The sequence below is a fragment of the Helianthus annuus genome, chromosome 12, assembly GCF_002127325.2.
Source record: "Helianthus annuus cultivar XRQ/B chromosome 12, HanXRQr2.0-SUNRISE, whole genome shotgun sequence".
NCBI lineage: Eukaryota > Viridiplantae > Streptophyta > Magnoliopsida > Asterales > Asteraceae > Helianthus > Helianthus annuus.
This window is the reverse complement of record NC_035444.2, coordinates 117,091,174-117,117,151: the sequence shown is the minus strand read 5'-3', so window position 1 is coordinate 117,117,151 and position 25,978 is coordinate 117,091,174. Positions and strand designations below refer to the sequence as shown.

Here is a 25,978-nt window from a genome sequence, read left to right as displayed (position 1 = left end):
TGACGCTCACACATGTCCTAAATGAGAATGCCAAATATAAAACTAAGAAGACAAAGGACTCAAACGAAAAGAAGACAAATCAATACTAGAGGCAGCAACACCAAACACTTTAAGTTCTTCAAAAACCTAGAGTTCCCCCAACCTACGGCCAACCCCAATCACCCTTTGAGTGTGTTGATCCTGTTCCACACAAAGAGAATAAGAAAAGAATACCCAATGACCAAATTTACACAACCGATTGACCAAAGCAAGATTCAACGCAAGTTTAGGAATATAATAAACATCAGAGAGAGAGTAATGTGGGGAGTAGTAACAGAACCAACACCCTCCACTGGCATAGATGTAGCACTAGCAGGCAAAACAGAGACTGGTGAAACACGTGACAAAGAACCAAACACTGACAAATAAGGTGACATACGATGAGATGCAGTAGAATCCAAAATCCGCAAGGATGTTGATATGGCAGTAGGATTAAAGGTTAGATACTATTTGAACTACTCGAAACTGTAGAGATCCAACGCAGAAGGTGGCATGGTGCTAGAAGCCTCGATATCTATTGATGGTGCAGAAGCGGCTGTGAATTGTGGAAGACGAGGTGACCATGATGGAGTAGAAGAACGTAACTAAAATTGTCCACCTAATCTGTTTAGTTGACCACATTATTGTTGCTGCACTGATTGTGGTTGTTTAGGTCTAGTAAGTAACAATGGCCACTGAGACTTTCAGTGATTTTTCTGTTTGCAAAGTGCGCACTCATCAAATGCAACTTTAGGAGTTTGTCTAGATTGGTTGGAAGGTTAAGATCATGATGGTCTACATTGCTCAGTTGGAACAGCAAACATGACAGGAGTGGCTATGGCTTTAGACCCTTTATCAACTTGAGACTTGATATGAGTCTCCTCTGCAGTCAGTTCATGAACAACTGAATCAACTGTGGGAAGAGGAGACCGATGAATGATTGTTCCACACAATCCTTCAAAATTTGAACGTAACGCCATAAAAAGCTAAACCAAACGTTGCTTTTCCCTCGTTGTAATGTATGCCTTAAAAACTTTCAAATCTTTTGATTCTTTAAGGGCAAATTGATCCCTCAAGTCAGACATGGCAGCATAAAAATCTTGAATACCCATATCACTTTGCTGAAGAGCACGTATATCATATCCCAACTGGTACTGCTTAGCAAAATTATACTTTGTAAATAATCTATCCAAATGCTCCCAAACTTCCTTTGTTGTGTCATACTTAGCCAATTGAATACCAATTAATTGTGTTGCAAAGTTGTTGATCCAAGTGATAACTTTGAAGTTTTCAATTTCCCATGTGTCAAGCAATAGTGCATAATTTTCATCTTTCTCGTTTATAGGCTTGGCTTTAACCCTAGTGACATAACCCCACATATGTTTTCCACGAAGAAAATTTTTCATGACATAACTCCAGTATGCATCATTTTTACCATCCAATTAAGTACTAATGGACCAAAGAGAATCATCTTTTCCAGCCATATTAAAAAATAATTAAATACGGACGACGAAGAACAAGTACAATATTCCCATATGTGACAATCCAACACCAAAAGCGAACTGGGTGACGGACGCAAATACGAATGAGAAATATACGAGACCAATAAATACGAACCAAGTAAATGATCTTCCACAATAATTAAAATCCAAAGTAATTAATTCTATTGTAATGTCTTGCACACTAGATTGTGGGATTGAGTAATATTACTTCAATAATAATATAATAATACACCAATTAAAATAATTGTGGAGAAACTATCAACTACAAGGACAAAGTAAGTAAATGGCCTCATTGTTATAATAGTTCAGCAGAAGATGGAATCAAAGAACTCAAGGACAAAATTCAAAATGACTAATCTTACTTACATACTTTCTGGTAACAAAATTATCGCATAGAAAGGAAGGTGTGTCATTTAAACAAACAACTTGTTCAAAAAAGGATCCTGAATGAGTTACGTGTGAATGAGTGTAACTCAACAGGCCAAACCTAAGGCTTGAGAAAGTTGAAGATGAAGAACCAGACGATTCCACTAGTTTTAGATATATTTTAGGGAGGTTAAGGTGTGCACCCACCCACATGATTTGTTATTTTTGTCCAATTAGGCGATAATAATGTTATCACGTGACAAAATCAAATGACTACACCAGTGTCATATCTAGAAACAAGGAGGATGAAACACTCCGGAAACAAAGGGAGCTAGTGGTTTACACAAGAAGAGGACCAACTCAAGAACACAATCAAACCAAGAACCCTAATCATATCCAAGAATATAACTAGATGGCAAGATTCTCACATACAAGAAAAGGGTGTTAGGATGTGAGCTAAGCAACCTATCTCTAGATTTATATTGCATTCCATTTCTTCATTCCATGCATTCACATCCGGATTATATAACATAGTCAATCCCAAGAATATTGAAGAGGCCCTATGTGTTCTCTAGTGAAATTTTCTTCTTGATGAAATTCCAGACCTCAAACAGAATTATAAATGAAACTTGTTGGAATCACCACAAGGTTGTGTGTAAACTCAACAACTCCTTAAATGGTCTAAAACAATCTCCATGGTTAGATATATTCTTAAAAGTACCTTTGCAATATAGAATTATTCAAAGAATGAGACCATCATACCATGTTTGTTACTCATAGACATGGATAGATTGCAGGTCTTGTCGTGAATGTTGGTTCTATTATTGTTAAAAAACCAAAAACTTAATGGCACAATAGTTTAAAGTCGAAGATCTTGGAGCCTTGAGGTATTTCCTAGGTATGGAGTTTGAAAGGAGCGAAAAGGGTATTTAGTTTATGAGAAAATTACCAAAATAGCCAAGAAAAAGTTTGACTTACCAAAATAGCCACCTCATGAGTCTTTGGAGAGGGGCATCACGGATTCAAATGCGCGGGATGCCTCTTTCAAGACCCCTCATGCGTCTTTAAATATTGAAGTGACACGTGTCTCAATGATTAGGTGGACTCCTCCAACGCCTCAGGCAGACTCATCCAATGACTCAGCAGACTCATCCAATGCCTCAACAGACTCCTCCAATACTTTAAGAAAATACTTTAAAATATTTAAAAAATACTAAAAATATTTTTTTTTAATTTAAAAAAAAGTTACTTTTTTAAATTTATATACGTAAAGATATCTTGGCTAATTTTAAGAAAATACATAAAAAAATTTAAAAAAAAATACTTTAATAAAATATTTAAATTAATTTTTTTCAAATATTTTTTTTTTAAATTAAAAAAATATTTTAAATTTATATACATAAAGATATCTTTAAAATACTTAAAAAAATACTATACATATATAAATTTAAAAAATATTTTTTTAAATTAAAAAAATATATATTTAAAAAAATATTTTTAGTATTTTTTAAAAAAATTTTTAGTATTTTTTAAAATATTTTAAAGTATTTTCTTAAAATATTTGGAAGAGTCTGCCTGAGGCATTGGAAGAGTCTGCTGAGGCATTGGATGAAGGCATTGGATGAGTCTGCCTGAGGCATTGGATGAGTCTGCCTAAAGCATTGGATGAGTCTGCCTAATCATTGAGACACGTGTCACTTCCATATTTAAAGACGCATGAGGGGTCTTGAAAGAGGCATCCCGCGCATTTGAATCTGTGATGCCCCTCTCCAAAGACTCATGAGGTGGCTATTTTGGTAAGTCAAACTTTTTCTTGGCTATTTTGGTAATTTTCTCTTAGTTTATTCTAGGAAGTACACATTGGATCTTTTGGAAGAAACATGAAGGCTAGGATGCAAACCGGTTAATAGTCAAGTTGAAGGTGGTAACTATAAGCGTGTAGGAGAACCTATAGGAAAAGTGAGTTATCATGTGTAAAATAGGCTACCAATTCTTTGAAATCATATTAAAAAGGGACACTTCTTATAGGAACATACTTGTGTGCATCAACAAATAACGAAGGGCATACCAGTAGTGAGACGTTTCTTTTCTCCACCAGAGATACCTCTTCTCATTTGATCACCAACCATAGAATCAGCACACGTTTCCAGCCCAAGTATCTAATAAGAAAATATTTGTACTTCCAAATTATGTATGTATGTATGAACTGAAATTAACAAGAGGCAACAACAAAAAAAACATGTTTTCACTTCATTTCATAATATTTTGATTTGTTTTATATATTTTATTTAAAATTATTCTTATTTGTTTATTTAAAGATAAAAATAAATTTTATGATATCAAAAAACAAAAGAATAAATGGGAAAGTGCCAAAATCGTCTCTGAGGTTTGATAATTGCCAAAATTGTCAATGGGAATTAATGATACATTTTAACTGAGATAGTGGTTTAGATGAAAATGACAACAAAAATGAAAACTTGAGGGTCCAATTACAAAAGGTTACATTTTTAGACTTAAGTGTCAAAACTGACCAAAACTCATGGACCATTTTGAGATTTTATTTTAGTCTATAAGAATTGGTATAGTAAACCTTGAGAACATAAAAAGCAAGTGATTGAGTTGGTATAATAAACCTTTATAATATAATCACTTATCAAACTGGTTTCTCTTCCTGGAAGTGTTGTAACATTTATGAATGCATCAATATCAGGGTCAGCTTTGGTTCCAGCTTCTTTCTCCATCCTCAAGATATCTGTAAGTAGTTTATATCTTGGCCCAACCCCCAAGCATCGTCTTGAAAAATCCAATGTTTCTCTAACCGTCATCTCACCAGTATGAAGGTTATGTGGACTTACGTAAGCACATGTACGTTGAGGAATAAAATCGTGGAATTGGTGGCCGCAGTAGGTAACATTTCCAGACACCTGCTTCATGAAACGATTATCCAACAGTGAACAAACACATTGAGGTTTTCAAAAAGATGTGACCAGAATAATATTACTTTGAGATCGTGATCGAGTTTCCCAGCAAGTGCTAGCAACAATGTGGTTTTTCCCGCTCCGGGTGGACCTAAAAGTAGTGTCAACCTGTATTTAATAATACTTTTAATAATAATAATAATAATAATAATAATAATAATAATAATAATAATAATAATAATAATAAATGTACAAAATCTTTGCACAGTGAAATGGTCATCATATTTTTAAGAAATAGTAGATTACATGAAACACTAAAAACAATTCCCCTATATAATAAAAAGGAAACGTTTTGAACAGTAAAACAATATAAGTATATTAAAAAGGTCATTAAGTAGAAAAGCAGGGGCGCAGCTTTCTTGGGGCGGAAGGGGGCGCCCGCCCCCCTGAACTTTTCGACGCGTAGTGTTATGAACAGTACCTTCGTATAAAATTTTTTAGGTATATACGTTTTCGACCCCCCTCCCCCCGGAATTGGGAAAAATTATTGTAATTTCTGATACGTATTTCGACATACCACATGGAATGATCTGTGTGTTTCATTGTGAACAGAATAAAGAACACAAAGTAAGTTACCTTGATGGACTGATAATCCCATTAATGGATTGAAGGATCTTCACGTTTCTCTTCTTCGAAGGAGCGAGCCCAGTCGATTGCAGTATGTTCTTCAGTTTTGTTTAATATCTTAGAAAGCCAATAGATATCATACTTTAAGAAAAACTTGAAGAATAAGTGTACCTCAATAAAGTTTAAAGTGACATTATAAAGAGATGGAAGAGCTCTATCACCCACATAAGCTTCTCCTTCAACTGATAAGTTCTCATATCTCACTTCAATCTTTGGTGTCTCAATTCCATCCCTGCATAAATTAAGGTTATGGGAGATAGTAGTAAATCAAACATTACACTTACTAGCAATGAAAATATCTAATTCTTGGCAATTTTAAATTAATTCGAACGTCTCTAACGCTTTAGACATTAAGAGAATACATCTAAGGTAGAGGAGAGGTAGCTAGATTTGATAACATATACGTATGTCATTCAATCTTGTACATTACTACTCATCTCTCGTTTTGGAAATAAAATTATACCAAGACCTATATAAAAATTGCCACATCGTCACGGCATAACAAGAATTTTTTAGAACATCGTATTTTATAACTTAGAGCATTCACATTCTGCGCGGAATGTATTGGAGTTGGAATTAGAATTTGTATAGGAACTAGAATTGATTCCGCGCGTTGCTGGGCTAGTTTATTTAATGCGATTAAAGCATACGGATTTTTTTTTTCCAATTTCCTTTGAAGAGAAAATAATGAGCGATTACATTTCCAACTCTTTAGATACTTCCAAAGTTGTTTGAGAAAATTAATTATAACAACCCTCTTAAACGCTCTAGTTATACCCCCTATACTCGTAAACGACCCTAAATAACATTAATTCATTAAAAAACAAATAAAACAAATATTTAAGGTGCTCGCGGGCCGCGACCAAGTCAGCTGGCCGGTTCGCGGGGCACAACCGAGTAACACCAGGCGAGCCCTCAGGCCGCCACGTGTCTAGGTGTGTGTGAGATCTAGGGTGTTGATTCACCCAAGCTAGGACCTAGCCTATCCTCTTGCGGGCCGCGAGCCACCCCTGATCAGGCCTATAAATGGAGGTCGAAGCCTAAGTTGTTCGACGCTCAATTTCTTTTCTCTCTCAAGTCATATAGTGCGAAATTATCAGGAATAATACCCCCTAAAAAGCGAAGCTCTGCCTCGTTGTAAGTATTAGAACCCCCGATCACGTATTTGTTACCCTACCCGATTGATCTAGGGCTCCGTAACGCATGTCAAGGCTCTGCCTGACTCAGTTCGTTGGAGTTCTGTCTCGTGTTGTATGGCTAATGTGATTTGGGTTATCTTACTAACACGGATGCATTGTTTAATTGTAATAGATAATAACCAGGAGAATCATCAGGAAGCTAAAGTATTATTAAGTCAACAGTGTGAGTCATTCTCTTTTTCTACCAAACTGTTTTACAAAACTTCAATTGTTTCAATTATACTTAACAGCGATTCAGTCTATGTATTCTACAATTGTTGCCGGTATGTGGGGTTTTGTATACACTACTTGTAATCCGTTACTATTGGACGACGAGTTAGCCAATGTGTAACATGACCACAGTCATGGAACTTGGATCAATGAAATGACAAATACTGAATGAGTATATTGGTAGATATAAACATTGTAATCGCTCTCAATACTGTAAAGTTATAAAAGTTATTTTGATTAAACTGTGATGCACTCATCAGTATTTCTTACTGATAAAATCTTTTTAAAACGCATTTCAGGTAACTTAATGTGAAGCCAATAGAAGCTAGCAGGGGAGCACTGAAAGCTTAAAGAAGTAGCTATAAAAGTTACATAAATAAAAAGGAGTTTATGTTTTCAATAATTAGGGTTTATTCCTATAAATGAATTATGTATGAAACTTGGATTTTATCCCATTTAATTATTATAAAAGTTTGGTGTTTTGAAATTCTGATAATATTTCCTAACTACGGTCCTGATGTTAAATTCCGCTGCCAATTTAATAAACCCCGATACCACCCGCTATGTGTGCTCACGCGACCGCCCGCTCCCGGGGCAGGGGTCGGGGTTGCGACATTAATCGTAGTCGGATCTTATGGTGTGTTAATACGGTTGAACCTACATCTTACCGCAATTTTGTATTTATTAATCCTAGTTGGAGTGTTTGAGTGTCTTTTTACTAATCATAGTGTTTGAGTGTTTTTTTAGTTTCAATTTCACTCCTTACACTATATTTAATAAACACTTTTAAATCGTCATATTTTGTATTTAATAGCCCCATACTGTAAAAATAAACGCTTTTAACTCGTTTACTTTTATTTAATTTTTTTCTCTAATATTTACGTTCGTTAACACTTTTAACGTTGTTGTATTTAAATTTTTGACATCAACGTTTCCTCATAATTTTTGTTGAAAACAGAATTGTTTTCTAATTAGATTAATTTTTTTTAATACGTAAGTTATAGCGAGTATCAGTTTCAATCGAACCAGTTACAAGAAAACAACTTCAGACCAATATTATTATTGTTAAAACAGATACCAATATGTGTTTTTATGATCTATATCGTTTTGGATGTAGTTGCTACAATTGCCGGACAAATTCCACTATCTAAACAAAGGGAATTTTAGTTTCATACGCCATGTACTTTGGAGAATATACACCAGTGTCTGTAAACTGTAGTTTACAACAAGCTAAACTACAGTTTACAGTTTTTTTTTTTTTTTTTTTTTTTTTTTTTTTTTCAGATACTATTGAAAACTGCAGTTTACGAACTTGTAAATTGTAGTTTATACTATTTTATTGGTTTTTATGTATAAAAGTAAACCAAAATTTTCTATACTAAACTGTAGTTTACTAAACAATAAACTTTGAATAAATTGACTCTTTTATCATTATGTATAATTGTTTTTTAGTTTTTATTTTTAAACTATTTATTATTTAATATTATAAATTTATTATTTAATACTTGTTTATTTACTTTTTATTATTTATTATTATCTTCTGATAATTTGTTTACTATTTATATTTTATTATACTATTTGTATTTTGTTAATTATAAACTCCTCTTTATTATACATAAGTTATTTGTTATTTGTTATTTTATTAGTTATAGATATCAGTTATTTAGTAGTTATGTCTATAATAATAATACGAAATAAAAAAAACTAGTACATTGTTACGATATCAATATTATTTAATTTACATATTGAGTTTTAATCTGTGTTTACACCCTGTGGTTGTTACCCATGGTCATATTACAATCTAAATGTTGATTAAGATGAGATTTTGATTTTTTTGTATAGCCTCCCCATTATGTGCTATCTGCATGAAGAATTTGGGTACGACCAAGAAGAGTTAATTTTATAAGTTTAGTAGGTTTAGCCGACGTAATTTGTATATATGTTGTTTACAGTTTTCTTTATCATTTTATTCAGTAATTTATGATGGGGCCACGAAGAAGATTGTGTAAATGGGTTCCCATTTTCATTTTCAACATCTACATTCTCAAGATTCGGTAACAGTGCTTCTCACCGATTGGGTGAAATGGGTGGCAAAGGGAATAGTTCCAGGCAGCTGTCTGGCACTACCTTATTGACTCAACAAATTATGATTTTCTCCCGCTTTAAAATTACGATTTTACCATCACTTCAAAACTATGTTTTTACCCCCACATAAAAATAAATTAACACTTTTGCTCCCAGCTAAAAGTTTCAATTTTGTCATCCGTTCAAAATTACGATTTTGCCCCGTTTAGATTATATTTTTCCCATTAGTTTTTTTTCATAAAATTACGATTTTGTCATCAGGTCAAAATTATGTTTTTACCCCCACTTAAAAATAAATTTACGCTTTTGCTCCCAGCTAAAAATTTCAATTTTCACCTCGGTTCAAAATTATGATTTTGTCCCGTTTAAATTTACAGTTTCATTAGTTTTTTTTTTCTCACAGCCAAGTTACGATTTTGCACTCAACTTAAATTTACATTTTCTCCGTCGTTTTTGTTTGTTTTCCTGGTTAAATTATAATTTTGCCTCCAGTGTAAAATTACAGTCATACCGGCAACTGCTTTGCACTCCCCCATTGGTCCATTTACTTTACGATTTTATCCCTAAATTAAAATTATGATTTCGCCCTCAGTTCAAAATTACGTTTTTCCCATCGTTTTAGTTTTTTAGCAAAACAATAAAACTTTTTTTAATTGGTTGACTCCATTTAATTTTTTTTCATGTCAAGGAGCTGCCTAACATTCGCTCATTAGTCTTGAAAAATTACAGTTTTGCCCTGAGCCGAAAATTACGGTCTTATCATTGTTTTAGTTTTTTTCCTAGCAAAATTACAGTAGTGTTTTTTTAGTTGATTGAGAATTATTCGGCCATCGCCCCGCAACGCGGGCGGGGCATCAACTAGTATACATATGAATAGAAAGAGATCATGAACAGCATTTTTTTATTTTTTTTAATATTATTTTTTTAGATTTTTTATTATATTGTTTTATTAGTTTAATTGATTGAAATATATATTTTTATATTACCTTTAAGATACGATATTGTTTTATTAGTTTAATTGATTTAAACATATATTTTTATATAACTTTTAAGACACGATTATCAAACAAGAAATCATAAGAACGAATGTATACTGGTACCGATGTTCAGTACGATATGGTATCGATACGATATTAATTCATCGAAAGCAAAAACACTAAAAATAAATATTGATACGGATACATATGTTATTCAATCGGCTTTGATTGAATTTGGTACAATAGCGACACAATATCCGTTTATAAAATATATATCGTAGTGTTGAAATAAAAAGAGAGGAAAAATTGTTTTTGATTTTTTTCAATATTATTTTTTCTAAGGTTTTATTATTTTATTGGTTTATTACTTTAATTGATTTAAGTATATTTTGGTCTCTCATATAACTTTTAAGATACGATTAAAGTACCCGTTATCAAACAGGAACAATAAAATAAACATAAAGCAAGCGAACCGAACCGATATCAACTGAACAACATATATGTGTTTTCTTATCATCGAAAGCATATCAATATGTGTTTTTTTTTCGACCGATACAGTGCTTTCTCTTTCAATTACTATATCGAGTACAGATACTGTAATAAACCAAATTAATACCGACTTAATGTCCGCCGCGAAGCGCGGAAAAATATCACTAGTAAAATGTATAAATCCCAAAAACTAAAGGTGGTGTACCAAAAGAAAGATATATCATAAAACCAATCAAAGAAGTTGATGGGGCCACGAAGAAGATTGTCCAACTATATCTAATAAATGCATAAGTATGCCCTGTCAAAAAGCAGTTGAGGAGGTGGAGTATTCAATGAAATCATGACCTTAACTTCACCTCCATATTTTGTGTATATTATTACATAGAGGATAAAACAAAATTCAACGTGAAATAAGAAAACCCGTATAAATCCTATCAAATAATCAAAAAGTTATTTATTTAATATATATCATTATACTTATTTAAAATTTAAAATAAACTAATCTAATGTAAATTTGTAAGCAGTTGTTACGCATATGTAATAAAATGTCACTGTTTAAATAACGGGCATAAATGGGGGTTGACACTAAAGAGCCTGTTATCACGATGAGTGCTTCGAACGTAAGTGTTGCAATTTCTAGCACCGTATTAACTTCTGTCGCTGAAGGACGAGGTACAACGGCGGCGAGTATTACGACTACAGTCCAAGCTCCAGCGGTTACTAGGTCTTTAGCACTCGAGCTTGATGCTGAGTTGCTTCCAGGATATGAAGGGGGTCAGGCGGGCGCCACGTCTTCAAGAACGAGGTTCCCACCCTTAGGAATGGGGATTACGTTGTCTCCCGCTACATCAGCGGTAGCAACAGCTATTTCAACCACCTAAACACAGGGGGTGCCTCTGTTGGTGTGACAACTCGAACTTTAGACTTACTTTATGTAACGTTACATGCTTATGTGTGCTACATTAATTGGTTTAATGTTATGTGAGTGTATTTATTATGTTATGATTATGTGATTACATTACTTGACCGAATCGCACAACACCGTTCAATCGCACAAGCCCATTTGGGTTACACCTTGCATTCGGATCAATGAGTAGCCGAGTTGGGCTCGGCCCACTCCCCTTTCACGCAAACAAACACCCTTAGAGGGGGTTGTTCTCTCATTTGCTACAATTCTCATAACACACACACAAACCCTAGACTTTCTCTTTCTCTCTCGTGTTGCTTGGAACCCGACGGCACAAGATCATCCTCTTGTTCGGATCACACTTCTTTACTCGTAATCGGTTAGTGTTTTGTTTATGCTTTCGTGTTAAGTGATGTTATGATTACATACTTAGATTAAACGGATTAGTGTTGCATGTTATTAAACTAGGGCCGATTCGATTATGTTGTTATGCTTGGTCCTCGGATGGATTGTTATGATGATAAATATAATCAGATTAGTATGAATGTTAATCGGCTGGAATGTCATGTTTTCGGATTTGTTACACAACCGTTTGGATGAGTTAATTAACTTAGAATCGGATGTATAGATATAGAAATCGGCTGTGATGTGATAATGTGTCAATCGGATTTATGTTTGTGAAATCGGGTTTGCTTATGGTTGAATATGAAGTGTTACATGATGATTAAATCCTTAGATGATTATGTTTAAGGTGTTTTGAATGATTGTTCATGATTATCGATCATCTAGGGTTCATGAGAGTTCATATGGATTAAAAGATAATTGCCTTGTTTGATCGATTCTATGCTAAACGAATAGTTGGAAACTTGTTAATTGATAAGTGTAGATAAGGAAACTCGTTGAATGATTGTAACTGAATGCATGATTTCTGGAAATTCAAACTAATCGCACAAGGGGCTCTGATCGCACAAGAGACCCCCATCACACAAAGGCTTGTCCATTCGCACAAGAGGACCCGAGCGCACAAGCAGTCCTCAGTCGCCCAAGCTGTCACAAGTTGGGCCGGACGTGCACATCGGACTGGGCTGGTACGGATCGCACAAGGTTACCGGATCGTACAAGCCCATCCGGGTCGTACAAGCTACATCGTCCATTGGGCTGCGTATGACCATGGGCTGCTGGTATTGGGCCTCAAAGCCCAAAGGCCAATCGCACAACCTAGCTTAGTCGCACAAGGTTAACCGGGTCGCACAAGGTTAACCGGGCCGCACAATATGTTGTTTAATTGCTTTGGGCCGTGTATGTTTGGACTGATTACTTACTTGTGGGCCGGGTATCGTTGGGCTTAGACTTTGGATCGCACAAGTCACTCATGAATGATTATGATATTCGGGCCGATTACGTTTGGGCTAATAATTTAAACGCACAAGTATGATTTTATTATACTCTTGACTGCTAAGATGTTGCCATGATCAAAACATGATTATTAACGTGTTAACTTGTATGATTTATACATGCATTACTTGAAGTCAAAACCTGACTTGTATGATAACCCTGTTAGGACGAGGTTGACCACCCTTAGTTCAAGAAACCCTCTTTGTGTATCTGCCGAGCAATCCAAGGTGAGTTCACACAGCCAAGGCATGGGATTCCCGGGTTGGGAATTGGGTTGGAATGTTGATATGGAATGAATACTCGTACTTACGCAATCACTAGACTATAGACCATCGTCCTCAGGATAGTCAGGACACTTACGTAAAACCTACGTAAACTAGTATCTACCATTGTCTCCCGGGTCGGGAGGACACTTACGTAAATCCTGCGTAACCTACCACCCACTACTGTCTTCCGGGTCGGAAGGACACTTACGTAAATCCTACGTAAACCCCACGCGTACCACTGTCCTCGGGGAAGGGCACTCATGTAAATCCTGCGTGACCTAGTACGTATTCCTGTTCTCGGTTTAAGAAGAACACATGGTTGTAAATAGTCTAGTAAGTACCATAATGGGAAGCCCCCATTGTAAAGGATAAATGTGAGGATCCCTCACCAGTAGTATATACTTGTATGGGAATCCCCCACTAGAGGAACATACGCATTATTAATACGAACTTACTTTCTGTGAACTCGCTCAACTAGTTTGTTGATTATTTGCTGCATGCCTTACAGGACCTTAGATACTTATGGAGCTTGCACAAGGAGGAGCAGGTCGTTGTGGGCAAATGGATCGTGATTACTTATGTCATTTCATACATTAATACTTTGTTTTGATGAACACCTTTCATATTGATGGATAACTTTTGCTATATATATTTACATGTTCAATATGATTGGTGGCTTGATCCTGGTCAGTCACGCTCCCAAGCGGTGGTACTCCGCAGGTGGATTTTGGGGGTGTGACAGATTGGTATCAGAGCCATTGGTTATAGAGAACTAGGTTTTAATGTGGGAAAACGTTTTATTAAAACCAGACTATAACCAGAACAGTGCTCTCAACGATCCACAACGACGCTTCGCTCCACGTGCAAGACTCGACATCCTAGGTAATAAGGTTTATGTTTATTGCCTGTATGCTAGAACTATATAGAACTTTGCTCGCATTACGCTTAGATACACATGACTATATTACATGAGAACACCTACGTGCTTACACTTTTCTGTCATCGCCCTACTCGCGAACCATTCTCACTTACGTTACTTTTACTATGAAGATCATGTCTGGACGAATTAACATGACTCAAGCCCAGCTAGAGGCTCTCGTTCAAGCTCAAGTTGCCGCGGCACTTGCAGCTGCTCAAGCAGGTAGTATATCCTGTAGTCATAACTTACGCTAGGATCTTTAGATCCTACACTCCTAAACTAGCCCTTGTATTTAAACTTTGCCCTATTCGTACACAATAGGTCAACCAGCGCAGCAGCAAGTTTGCACCTTTAAGAACTTCATGGACTGTCGTCCAAGTACTTTCAGCGGCACAGAGGGGGCAGTGGGACTCCTCCACTGGTTTGAGAAGCTGGAGTCAGTGTTCGAGATGTGTGAATGCCCTGAGGCTCGCAGGGTGAAATACGCCACTGGCACGCTAGAAGGAATAGCACTAACTTGGTGGAACGCCCAAGTTCAGATCTTAGGGTTGGCAGCTGCTAACGCCACACCCTGGAACGATTTCAAGGAACTCATCAAGCGTGAGTACTGCACGCGTGACGACATTCACAAGCTGGAAAATGAGTTTTATCATTTGAAGATGACGGGGTCAGAGATAGAAGCTTACACGAAGCGATCGAACGAACTGGCTATTTTGTGTCCTACCATGGTAGACCCTCCGATCAAGCGCATCGAGTTGTACCTCAAGGGTCTAGCCTCAGAAATTCAGAGCCATGTTACATCGGCTAACCTCGACAACATTCAAGATATCCAGCGTCTTGCTCATCGCCTCACGGATCAGGCGGTGGAACAAAACAAGTTGCCCAAACGCATCGGTGCTACTACTTCAGCCGCTACTCCCACTACACCTAGTGACAACAAAAGAAAGTGGGATGGGGATTCTAGCAAAGGTTCAGCAACAGTTCAGTCTCAAGCTCAGCAGCAGAAGACTGACCACTACCAGAGCCCTAGCCAGCAATCTTCTGGTGGTCACAGACAGAGGAGGTATCAAGGGTTTCACCCCAAGTGTCACAACTGCAACAGGCATCACAGCGGCCAGTGCAACAAGGGTCTTTGTCAAAGATGTCTCAAGATGGGTCACGAGGCCAAAGACTGTAGGAGCCCACGGCCTGCAAATCAGAACCAGCAACCGCAACAACCAGCTCCACAGAATCAGCAGCAGCAGCAGCCACAGCGTGGAAACCGGGGATGTTTCCAGTGTGGGGCTGAAGGTCACTTCAAACGCGATTGTCCTCAGTTGAACCAGAATCGCAACAACAATAACCAGGGCAACGGGGGAAACAACAACAATGGCAACGAGGCAAGGGGTCGAGCTTTCGTGTTAGGACGAGGAGATGCAATGAACGATCCCAATGTGGTTATGGGTAAGTTTCTCCTCGATGATATTTATGTTACTGTTTTATTTGATTCGGGTGCGGACACAAGTTATATTTCTGTGAAAGCCAGTAAATTGTTAAAACGTACATTGACACCCCTAAACACCAAACACGTCGTAGAACTAGCTAATGGTAAGAGTTTAGAGGCCACGCAAATAGTCAGGGGTTGTAGTATTGTCTTAGCCGGTCAAGCTTTCTCCATCGACCTTATTCCCATAGTCTTGGGAAGTTTTGATATCGTTATTGGGATGGATTGGTTATCCCAACATCAGGCAGAGATCTTGTGCAGCGAGAAGATTATTCGTATTCCCCGTTCTGGTCAAGAACCTCTTGAAGTTCAAGGCGACAAGAGTGGTGCCGTGGTTGGCATCATCTCTTTCTTGAAGGCTCAGAAGTGTCTGCGGAAGGGTCACACCGCAATCTTGGCACTCGTTTCAGATGCATCAGTGAAGGAAAAGAAACTGGAGGATATTCCAGTTGTACGCGACTACCCTCAGGTGTTTCCTGAAGACTTACCTGGCTTACCGCCCCCTCGCCAAGTCGAATTTCAAATCGAGCTCGCTCCAGGAGCAGCACCCATAGCTCGCGCACCATATCGTCTAGCTCCATCAGAATTGGAGGAATTGTCAAAGCAGCTACAAGAGCTCTTGGAAAAGGGCTTCATTCGTCCAAGCTCTTCGCCTTGGGGAGCTCCAGTACTATTTGTGAAAAAGAAGGACGGTACCTTCAGGATGTGTATAGACTACAGGGAACTCAACAAGGTGACGGTAAAGAACCGTTATCCTCTTCCACGCATAGACGACTTATTCGACCAGTTGCAAGGGTCGTGTTACTAATCCAAGATAGACTTGAGGTCTGGCTATCATCAGCTGAGAGTCCGGGATGAGGACGTCTCCAAAACCGCATTCAGAACTCGCTACGGTCACTACGAGTTTCTTGTCATGCCGTTCGGGTTGACGAACGCGCCTGCCGTATTTATGGACCTTATGAACAGGGTGTGCAAACCCTATCTTGACAAGTTCGTCATTGTCTTCATCGACGACATTCTGATCTACTCCAAGAGTCAGGAGGAGCACGAGCAGCATCTACGCCTTATTCTGGAACTCCTACGGAAGGAACAGCTGTACGCTAAGTTTTCGAAATGCGACTTCTGGCTTCGTGAAGTCCACTTTCTAGGCCACGTAGTGAACAAGGATGGGATCCATGTCGATCCATCCAAGGTAGATTTGATCAGAAACTGGCCTGCACCACGTACGCCAACGGAAATACGCCAATTCTTGGGTTTGGCGGGGTATTACAGACGGTTTATCAAGGATTTCGCAAAGACTGCTCAGCCGCTTATGCTACTGACACAGAAGGGTGTCACCTACCGTTGGGGAGATCCCCAGGAAACTGCTTTTCAGCACCTAAAGGATAGACTTTGCAGTGCACCTATCCTCTCCTTGCCAGAGGGCACAGATGACTTCGTGGTTTATTGTGATGCATCCATTCGGGGACTTGGATGTGTGTTAATGCAGCGCGACAAGGTTAATGCTTACGCTTCACGCCAACTCAAGATTCACGAACGGAACTACACGACGCACGACTTAGAGCTGGGAGCTGTTGTTTGCGCGCTTAAGATATGGCGACACTACCTGTACGGTACCAGGTGCACGATTTACACCGATCACAGTAGTCTCGAGCATATTCTTAAGCAAAAGGATTTGAACATGCGTCAACGAAGATGGGTTGAACTACTTAACGATTACGAATGCGCCATCAAGTACCATCCAGGCAAAGCCAATGTTGTGGCTGATGCCCTCAGTCGGAAAGACACTCTACCACGGCGCGTGCGAGCGCTACAACTTACGATTCAGTCTAGTCTTCCTACACAGATACGAGATGCTCAAGTAGAAGCATTGAAACCCGAAAATGTCAAAGCTGAAGCCTTACGCGGCTCACGACAATGAATGGAACAGAAGGCAGACGGCGCCTACTATGTTACGGGGCGTATTTGGGTCCCACTTTATGGCGGTCTACGCGAACTTGTGATGGACGAAGCCCACAAGTCTCGTTACTCGGTACATCCAGGGTCGGACAAAATGTACCACGACATCAGAACTACTTATTGGTGGCCAAGCATGAAGGCCCACATCGCTACGTACGTTGGAAAATGCTTGACCTGTGCGAGAGTCAAGGTCGAATACCAGAAACCAGCGGGCCTACTTCAGCAACCCACGATACCTAAATGGAAATGGGAAGAAATTTCCATGGATTTCGTTACAGGCCTACCTAGATCCCAGCGGGGGAATGATACTATATGGGTGATCGTGGATCGACTCACCAAGTCTGCACACTTCCTGGCTATAAAGGAAACGGATAAGTTCTCCACGCTCGCAGACGTCTATCTTAAAGAAGTTGTTTCGAGGCACGGGGTGCCCACCTCCATCATTTCGGATCGGGATGCATGATTCACGTCAGAGCTTTGGCAAGCGATGCACAAATCTTTCGGCTCACGTTTAGACATGAGCACAGCGTATCATCCTCAGACAGATGGGCAGTCCGAACGAACGATTCAAACTCTTGAAGACATGCTTCTAGCATGCGTCATCGATTTCGGCAACGGCTGGGAAAAGCACCTCCCTTTGGTGGAGTTCTCATACAATAATAGTTATCACACCAATATTCAAGCCGCTCCATTCGAGGCATTGTACGGACGTAAATGCCGGTCACCTCTCTGTTGGGCAGAGGTGGGGGATAGTCAGATCACGGGTCCAGAGATCGTAGTGGACGCCACAGAAAAGATTGCACAAATACGACAACGCATGGCGGCAGCACGCGACCGTCAGAAAGCCTACGCGGACAAGCGTAGAAAGCCATTGGAATTTCAGGTCGGGGACCGGGTTTTACTTAAAGTCTCACCCTGGAAGGGTGTGGTTCGTTTTGGCAAACGGGGAAAACTAAATCCGCGGTATGTCGGACCATTCGAGATCATTGAGAAGATTGGCAAAGTAGCATACAAGCTAAATCTACCAGCTGAACTCGGGGCAGTTCACAATGTCTTTCACGTGTCGAATCTGAAGAAGTGCCTATCAGATGAGACCCTTATCGTTCCTTTCAAAGAACTCACTATCGACGAGCGGTTGCAGTTCGTCGAGGAACCAGTTGAAATCACGGACCGGGATGTGAAGGTCCTCAAAAACAAGAGAATCCCTCTTGTTCGAGTACGTTGGAACTCCAAACGTGGCCCAGAGTACACCTGGGAACGCGAAGACAGGATGACAGAAAAGTACCCCCAGTTATTCGGAACCAATGCAACCACTACTGAGGCTGAAGCTACTACTTCGGAATTTCGGGACGAAATTCCAGATCAACGGGGGGAGGATGTGACACCCCAGGAAAACCAGTGAACAATACAACTTACCTAGCTTCCTCAGTGAGTGCATACCAAATTTCGGGACGAAATTTCTTTTTAGTTGGGGATAATGTGACAACTCGAACTTTAGACTTACTTTATGTAACGTTACATGCTTATGTGTGCTACATTAATTGGTTTAATGTTATGTGAGTGTATTTATTATGTTATGATTATGTGATTACATTACTTGACCGAATCGCACAACACCGTTCAATCGCACAAGCCCATTTGGGTTACACCTTGCATTCGGATCAATGAGTAGCCGAGTTGGGCTCGGCCCACTCCCCTTTCACGCAAACAAACACCCTTAGAGGGGGTTGTTCTCTCATTTGCTACAATTCTCATAACACACACACAAACCCTAGACTTTCTCTTTCTCTCTCGTGTTGCTTGGAACCCGACGGCACAAGATCATCCTCTTGTTCGGATCACACTTCTTTACTCGTAATCGGTTAGTGTTTTGTTTATGCTTTCGTGTTAAGTGATGTTATGATTACATACTTAGATTAAACGGATTAGTGTTGCATGTTATTAAACTAGGGCCGATTCGATTATGTTGTTATGCTTGGTCCTCGGATGGATTGTTATGATGATAAATATAATCAGATTAGTATGAATGTTAATCGGCTGGAATGTCATGTATTCGGATTTGTTACACAACCGTTTGGATGAGTTAATTAACTTAGAATCGGATGTATAGATATAGAAATCGGCTGTGATGTGATAATGTGTCAATCGGATTTATGTTTGTGAAATCGGGTTTGCTTATGGTTGAATATGAAGTGTTACATGATGATTAAATCCTTAGATGATTATGTTTAAGGTGTTTTGAATGATTGTTCATGATTATCGATCATCTAGGGTTCATGAGAGTTCATATGGATTAAAAGATAATTGCCTTGTTTGATCGATTCTATGCTAAACGAATAGTTGGAAACTTGTTAATTGATAAGTGTAGATAAGGAAATTCATTGAATGATTGTAACTGAATGCATGATTTCTGGAAATTCAAACTAATCGCACAAGGGGCTCTGATCGCACAAGAGACCCCCATCACACAAAGGCTTGTCCATTCGCACAAGAGGACCCGAGCGCACAAGCAGTCCTCAGTCGCCCAAGCTGTCACAAGTTGGGCCGGACGTGCACATCGGACTGGGCTGGTACGGATCGCACAAGGTTACCGGATCGTACAAGCCCATCCGGGTCGTACAAGCTACATCGTCCATTGGGCTGTGTATGACCATGGGCTGCTGGTATTGGGCCTCAAAGCCCAAAGGCCAATCGCACAACCTAGCTTAGTCGCACAAGGTTAACCGGGTCGCACAAGGTTAACCGGGCCGCACAATATGTTGTTTAATTGCTTTGGGCCGTGTATGTTTGGACTGATTACTTACTTGTGGGCCGGGTATCGTTGGGCTTAGACTTTGGATCGCACAAGTCACTCATGAATGATTATGATATTCGGGCCGATTACGTTTGGGCTAATAATTTAAACGCACAAGTATGATTTTATTATACTCTTGACTGCTAAGATGTTGCCATGATCAAAACGTGATTATTAACGTGTTAACTTGTATGATTTATACATGCATTACTTGAAGTCAAAACCTGACTTGTATGATAACCCTGTTAGGACGAGGTTGACCACCCTTAGTTCAAGAAACCCTCTTTGTGTATCTGCCGAGTAATCCAAGGTGAGTTCACACAGCCAAGGCATGGGATTCCCGGGTTGGGAATTGGGTTGGAATGTTGATATGGAATGAATACTCGTACTTACGCAATCACTAGACTATAGACCATCGTCCTCAGGATAGTCAGGACACTTACGTAAAACCTACGTAAACTAGTATCTACCATTGTCTCCCGGGTCGGGAGGACACTTACGTAAATCATGCGTAACCTACCACCCACTACTGTCTTCCGGGTCGGAAGGACACTTACGTAAATCCTACGTAAACCCCACGCATACCACTGTCCTCGGGGAAGGGCACTCACGTAAATCCTGCGTGACCTAGTACGTATTCCTGTTCTCGGTTTAAGAAGAACACATGGTTGTAAATAGTCTAGTAAGTACCATAATGGGAAGCCCCCATTGTAAAGGATAAATGTGAGGATCCCTCACCAGTAGTATATACTTGTATGGGAATCCCCCACTAGAGGAACATACGCATTATTAATACGAACTTACTTTCTGTGAACTCGCTCAACTAGTTTGTTGATTATTTGCTGCATGCCTTGCAGGACCTTAGATACTTATGGAGCTTGCACAAGGAGGAGCAGGTCGTTGTGGGCAAATGGATCGTGATTACTTATGTCATTTCATACATTAATACTTATGATTGGGTTTTTTTTTTTACTTTAATGCTCCCGCTATACTTAACTATGTTGGTTTTGATGAACACCTTTCATATTGATGGATAACTTTTGCTATATATATTTACATGTTCAATATGATTGGTGGCTTGATCCTGGTCAGTCACGCTCCTAAGCGGTGGTACTCCGCAGGTGGATTTTGGGGGTGTGACAGTTGGACCGTTGTTTGACCCTAAAACGTCAGTCAAGGTAGCTCATCATCACATATAAAGGCGGAATCAGTACATATGATGTTACAAAAGCTTATCCTTTCAATTCCACAACTTTTATTGCTTTCAAATGTGATTTTGACAGAGTTTCGGCTCCTGAGCACACAAACACACATCTGAGATCCGCTCTAACTGACATCCCTATATATAGACATTAAGGTTCGCTTATATGACAGGTCATATAAGCGGACCTGTTACAATATGACAAATAAGCGGACCCTACAAGACCTAAGAGCGGACCTATATACTAAAGACCATAAAAGCGAACCTACTTCTATTTTACATAAGATTTACATTTTGACCCCCTGGTGACCAATCTTGACCTAGACTTCTTGTAGACGTAGTCAACAGACATTCCGTGCATCAACAGCCTCTAAGTTTTAGTTCTCCCGTGTTTACGCCGGTCTCAGGATCAAGAAATTACTACTACAGATCGTGTTTACATTTGTAACATTTTTATTTAGTTTTTAGGTTTGTAGGATTGAAAAATGGGTGATTCATTGTATTCTACATGTTCTCACAATATTTAGTGTTCTGTATAGAACTTTCACAAACACACACACACACGGTTCTCAAATAAACTTTACCCTATATATACATATATATTTATGGAGAAAGGTGGTAGAAGCTTATCATAGTAAAAACAATTAAAGGAGCTTCTTACCACTTAATGGAAAAATTACGGGATGTTGGAAAAATATTGTGAATTCGATTTCTAAATTGAAAATTAACAGGAAGGGTCTTAACAGTCTGATCTTGGGTAAGGTAAGGAACGGGGAGGAGATTCATTTCTGGTTGGACACTTGGTTGGATAGATGGCCACATTTGTTTGGTTTGGAATTGTCTAAATTATGTAGGGTTGCAGACATAAGGGATGAGAACCAAGGAAATAGCGGTTTTGTGGAATTGGTCTAGGCAACCAAAATCATGCTGAGCTTAAGGAATGGCAGGAATGTCAGGAGGTTCTCAGCATGCCGTCATTTTCAAATAATGAGGATCTATGGAGGTGGAACGTTGACAATCAGAAAGGATTCTTGGTGAAGGTCGTCAAACTGGCTCTAAATGAGGATAAAGGAGTTAGTCATCTCCCTAACTTTGAATGGTGTAAATGGGTGCCAATAATGCAATATTATGGCGTGGAGAGGTAATCCGGATAGATTAGCTACGAGAGTTAACTTAAGAAGAAAGAATGTGAATGTTACTTCGGCTATGTGCCCTTTTTGCGAAGAATTTGAGTAAACGGTGGAGCACTTATTTACTGCTTGTTCGGTGGTGGAGAGGGTATGGTCGGCATTCAACGCTTGGTGTAAATTGCCCTAGATATACGCTTTCGACTTCAAAGACATTATGGAAATGCACCATTTCACGAGTCTAGGTAAGAAAGCAAAGAGTCTAATTCAAGGTTTGGTGATGATTTTGTGTTGGTGTATCTGGAAAGGAAGAAATGAATTAGTTTTCAAGCTGATTAGACGAAGCCCGCAAGATATTTAGGGAGGTAAAATCGAGGGGGTATGGGTGGGTTAGAACTAGAACTCCTTATAAATGTATTAGTTAGGTGGATTGATGTAAATACCCGATGTATAAGTTGTAATTATCTGTCTTTTACCCGTTTGGGTCTGGGGTATTGTTTGTTGTTTGGCCTTTTACCCGTTTGAGTCGGAGATGTGTTTTAATAATGTTTTACTTTTCAAAAAAAAAAAAAATCATTTTACCATCGTTATAGACCGTTATGTATATTACAATTTTCATGACGGCATATCATAAATAATGATAAAACGAATAGTATAGTTGTGCATTAATAAATAAGTTAACAAAATAAAAAAGATGTTTTACCTGTGAAATCTTTCTTTTATTCTCCTCAAGAACTTGACGTGATCCTCATTTGCAGCCTCATGTACGCTATCCGTGACCTTATTATCATCATAATCTTCCAGACTCCAACGGTGGTTGCTCGTCACCTCACCGGAATAAGAAGAATCACCACCATGGTTGCCATTCACCATTATTTCAGGGTGGCCTGAAAAGTATTATATATGGAGAGGGAGAAGGGTGTACGTATGGGTATGTATCTAGGGATATAGATATATAAATACACCAAACGGTCAAATATTTATATGTAAAAAATGTCACTGTTTAGCCAATTATACCAAGTCACTTTGACTTGTGAAATACAAATTGCACTTGAAAAGAGTGGCTCGTAATTATAGGAGGATTGTCAGCGGTGCATTTAATGTCATTATATGTATTTTATCTTTTTAGTTGGTATTGATCATTACCTGTCAAAAAAAAAGTTGGTATTGATAATTAGGTAGATACACATGCCTATGTAGTCAAATGAGGCACGTAATGACATTGGGCACATGAGGTTGTAAGGGGCACTCCCCTAAGAGGGGAGTCCCCTCTCTTACGCATAACCAATCTTCGTGTGCTACGTCAACTCCCTTCTTAAACTCTCTTAACACCCTAAATTGATGGCGGCACTCCCCTCTTAGTTGACTTGGTTTTTATTTAAAAAAAAAGAAAAAAAAAAAAGAAAACTTTTGATTGGTCCACTCATCCCTCTCTCCTCCCCCTCTCTTCGGTAGCTTCCCACCGCTTTCCTCCCTCTCTCTACCTCACCGCTTGATTGGCGGCACCTCCACTCTTCCGTGGAGGAGTTCCCCGCTCTTGGTCACCGCATGCGCCCCGATCAGCCTGATGAACTTTCATTTATTTTCTTTACTAGATTATTAGACCCGTGTACTACACGGGTTTATGGATATAACTTTATAAATTATTTAAATTTATATTCTCTTCAAAAATTTACATAAGTGAATTTTTTACCATAGATGACGCAATAATTGGTCATGTTTAAAAACCGATTCTTTGACAAACACACCAACTTTACTTAGAAATTGTTCTATACTTTTATTTATCGTCATGACTAAACATAAAGCGAGAGAAAACATTCTTTTTTTCAATTTAAATGGAATCCTTCTGTTTCGCGGTATTAAACGAAATCTAGGGATAAACGTTCAAGTGCAAGTATTAGTTCCGGATAATATGAGTGTCTCAATAACCTGGTCACCCAGTGATAGAACCTGTAGTCGAGTTCCATTACATAAACCATTCTTTCGATTAATATTTCTTGATAACGTCACTGGAACACTGAACTTTGGTAATTATCAATGGTTTGGCAAGCCTAAAAATATAACTTAATTTAGGACATTCGGTGAGTATAGACATGCTTCAAAATTATTATGAAGATATTCTATCCTTAAACCCGTTTATTACACGAGTCTAATAACATTAAAAGTGTTTTCAAAGTATGGAAGTAAACCGGTTTTCAAATATCGGATTAACCCATTCTTTACCATTTTTATTGTTATAATATAAAATTATAATTTATTTAATAGATGTTTTAAACATATAGTAAAAGAATCATTTTAAAGAATAAGAAAATATTATCACATTGACATTATTTGAAATTGTTTATTATAAGTAGAGTTACTAATAATTAACTATATATTTTAGATAAGTAAAAAGTAAATAACCATTATCTAAGTATTTATTAGTATTAAGTTGTTAAGGATTTTTTTATTGTTTTGTATTAATTAATTAATTAATAATAATAGAAGTAGTAAATTGAATGAAAGAATGCCATGTAACATTAAATTGCTTTTATTTTAATATAAGAAATGTGACATTAATCATACTTTTTTATTAGTATTAGATATCTCTCTTTCTTCTTCATGACCTCTAAACCTATATCAAAATGATTTATTGTGCATCGTCTCTTGCATGTGCTCATGTTTAAAACTTGTATTTTGTCAAATGCCGACCGATGCTACTGCTAGCCCCTTAATTACATTTAAGACGCCAAAGTAAAATACCAATCAAATTCATAGAAACAAATGACCGACAATGGATTTCTAATCATGACTAGACATATATTTAATTGCATACTATTATATATAATACGAGAGGGTTCATTACCGAACACTAAAAAAATAAGAAATCAGTGAATACTCTTAAAATTTAATTTAACATGTTAAAAATTAATTTTTTAAATTTTTTGATCGCTTTTGTTATAAATACACGTAGACACATTTTTAATAAAAAAATAGTTTAAAAAACAGTTAAAAAGGCTAAAATATTTTGTTTACAAAAATGTTTTTTATTAGAATAGTTTCTACCCATTTTTATATGGAAAATCGTTGATTTTTTTAAAAAAAAATTTGATTTTTAACATGTTAACTTTATTTTATAAGATATTTTTATTTTAACTGTTTTTTAAACATTTTTTTTTATATTTTTAGTTTCTGATTTTTTATTAAAAATGCTTCTACATGTGTTTATAAGGAAAAGCGCCGATAAAAATTTAAAAAAAAATTGATTTTTAACATGTTAAGTTGAATTTTTAAGAGTCTTCTCCTTTTCCTTACCTTTTTAGTGTTCCTTAATAAACCTCACATACACACACACAGTATATATATATATATATATATATATATATATATGGAGAAGTTCATTTGAGAAGAATCTTCTTAAAAGAAGAAAAAATGAATTAATCTTGACCATATATTTTTTTGATCAATGGTTGTGAATCAAGATATCATTTTTGTCA

General features: G+C 37.9%; 1 protein-coding gene across 3 annotated transcripts in view; it reads right to left on the bottom strand.

The window, feature by feature from the left end:
- LOC110895813 (ABC transporter G family member 39) overlaps positions 1 to 23,544 on the bottom strand; it is a 33,075-nt gene extending 9,531 nt beyond the window's left edge. Inside the window, exons 1-6 of one of the 3 annotated variants that reach the window (XM_022143174.2) lie at positions 23,206 to 23,544; positions 5,603 to 5,723; positions 5,441 to 5,529; positions 4,888 to 4,972; positions 4,520 to 4,810; positions 3,955 to 4,045 (exon numbers count right to left, since the gene is read on the bottom strand). In XM_022143174.2, the coding sequence (XP_021998866.1) occupies positions 3,955 to 4,045; positions 4,520 to 4,810; positions 4,888 to 4,972; positions 5,441 to 5,529; positions 5,603 to 5,723; positions 23,206 to 23,375 (847 nt within the window). In that variant the 5' untranslated portion in view covers positions 23,376 to 23,544. Of the gene's footprint in view, positions 1 to 3,954; positions 4,046 to 4,519; positions 4,811 to 4,887; positions 4,973 to 5,440; positions 5,549 to 5,602; positions 5,724 to 23,205 lie in introns of those variants that run through there. The other 2 variants (XM_035981423.1, XM_035981422.1) reach the window with 2 other exon arrangements.
- Between the last annotated feature and the right edge of the window lie 2,434 nt (positions 23,545 to 25,978).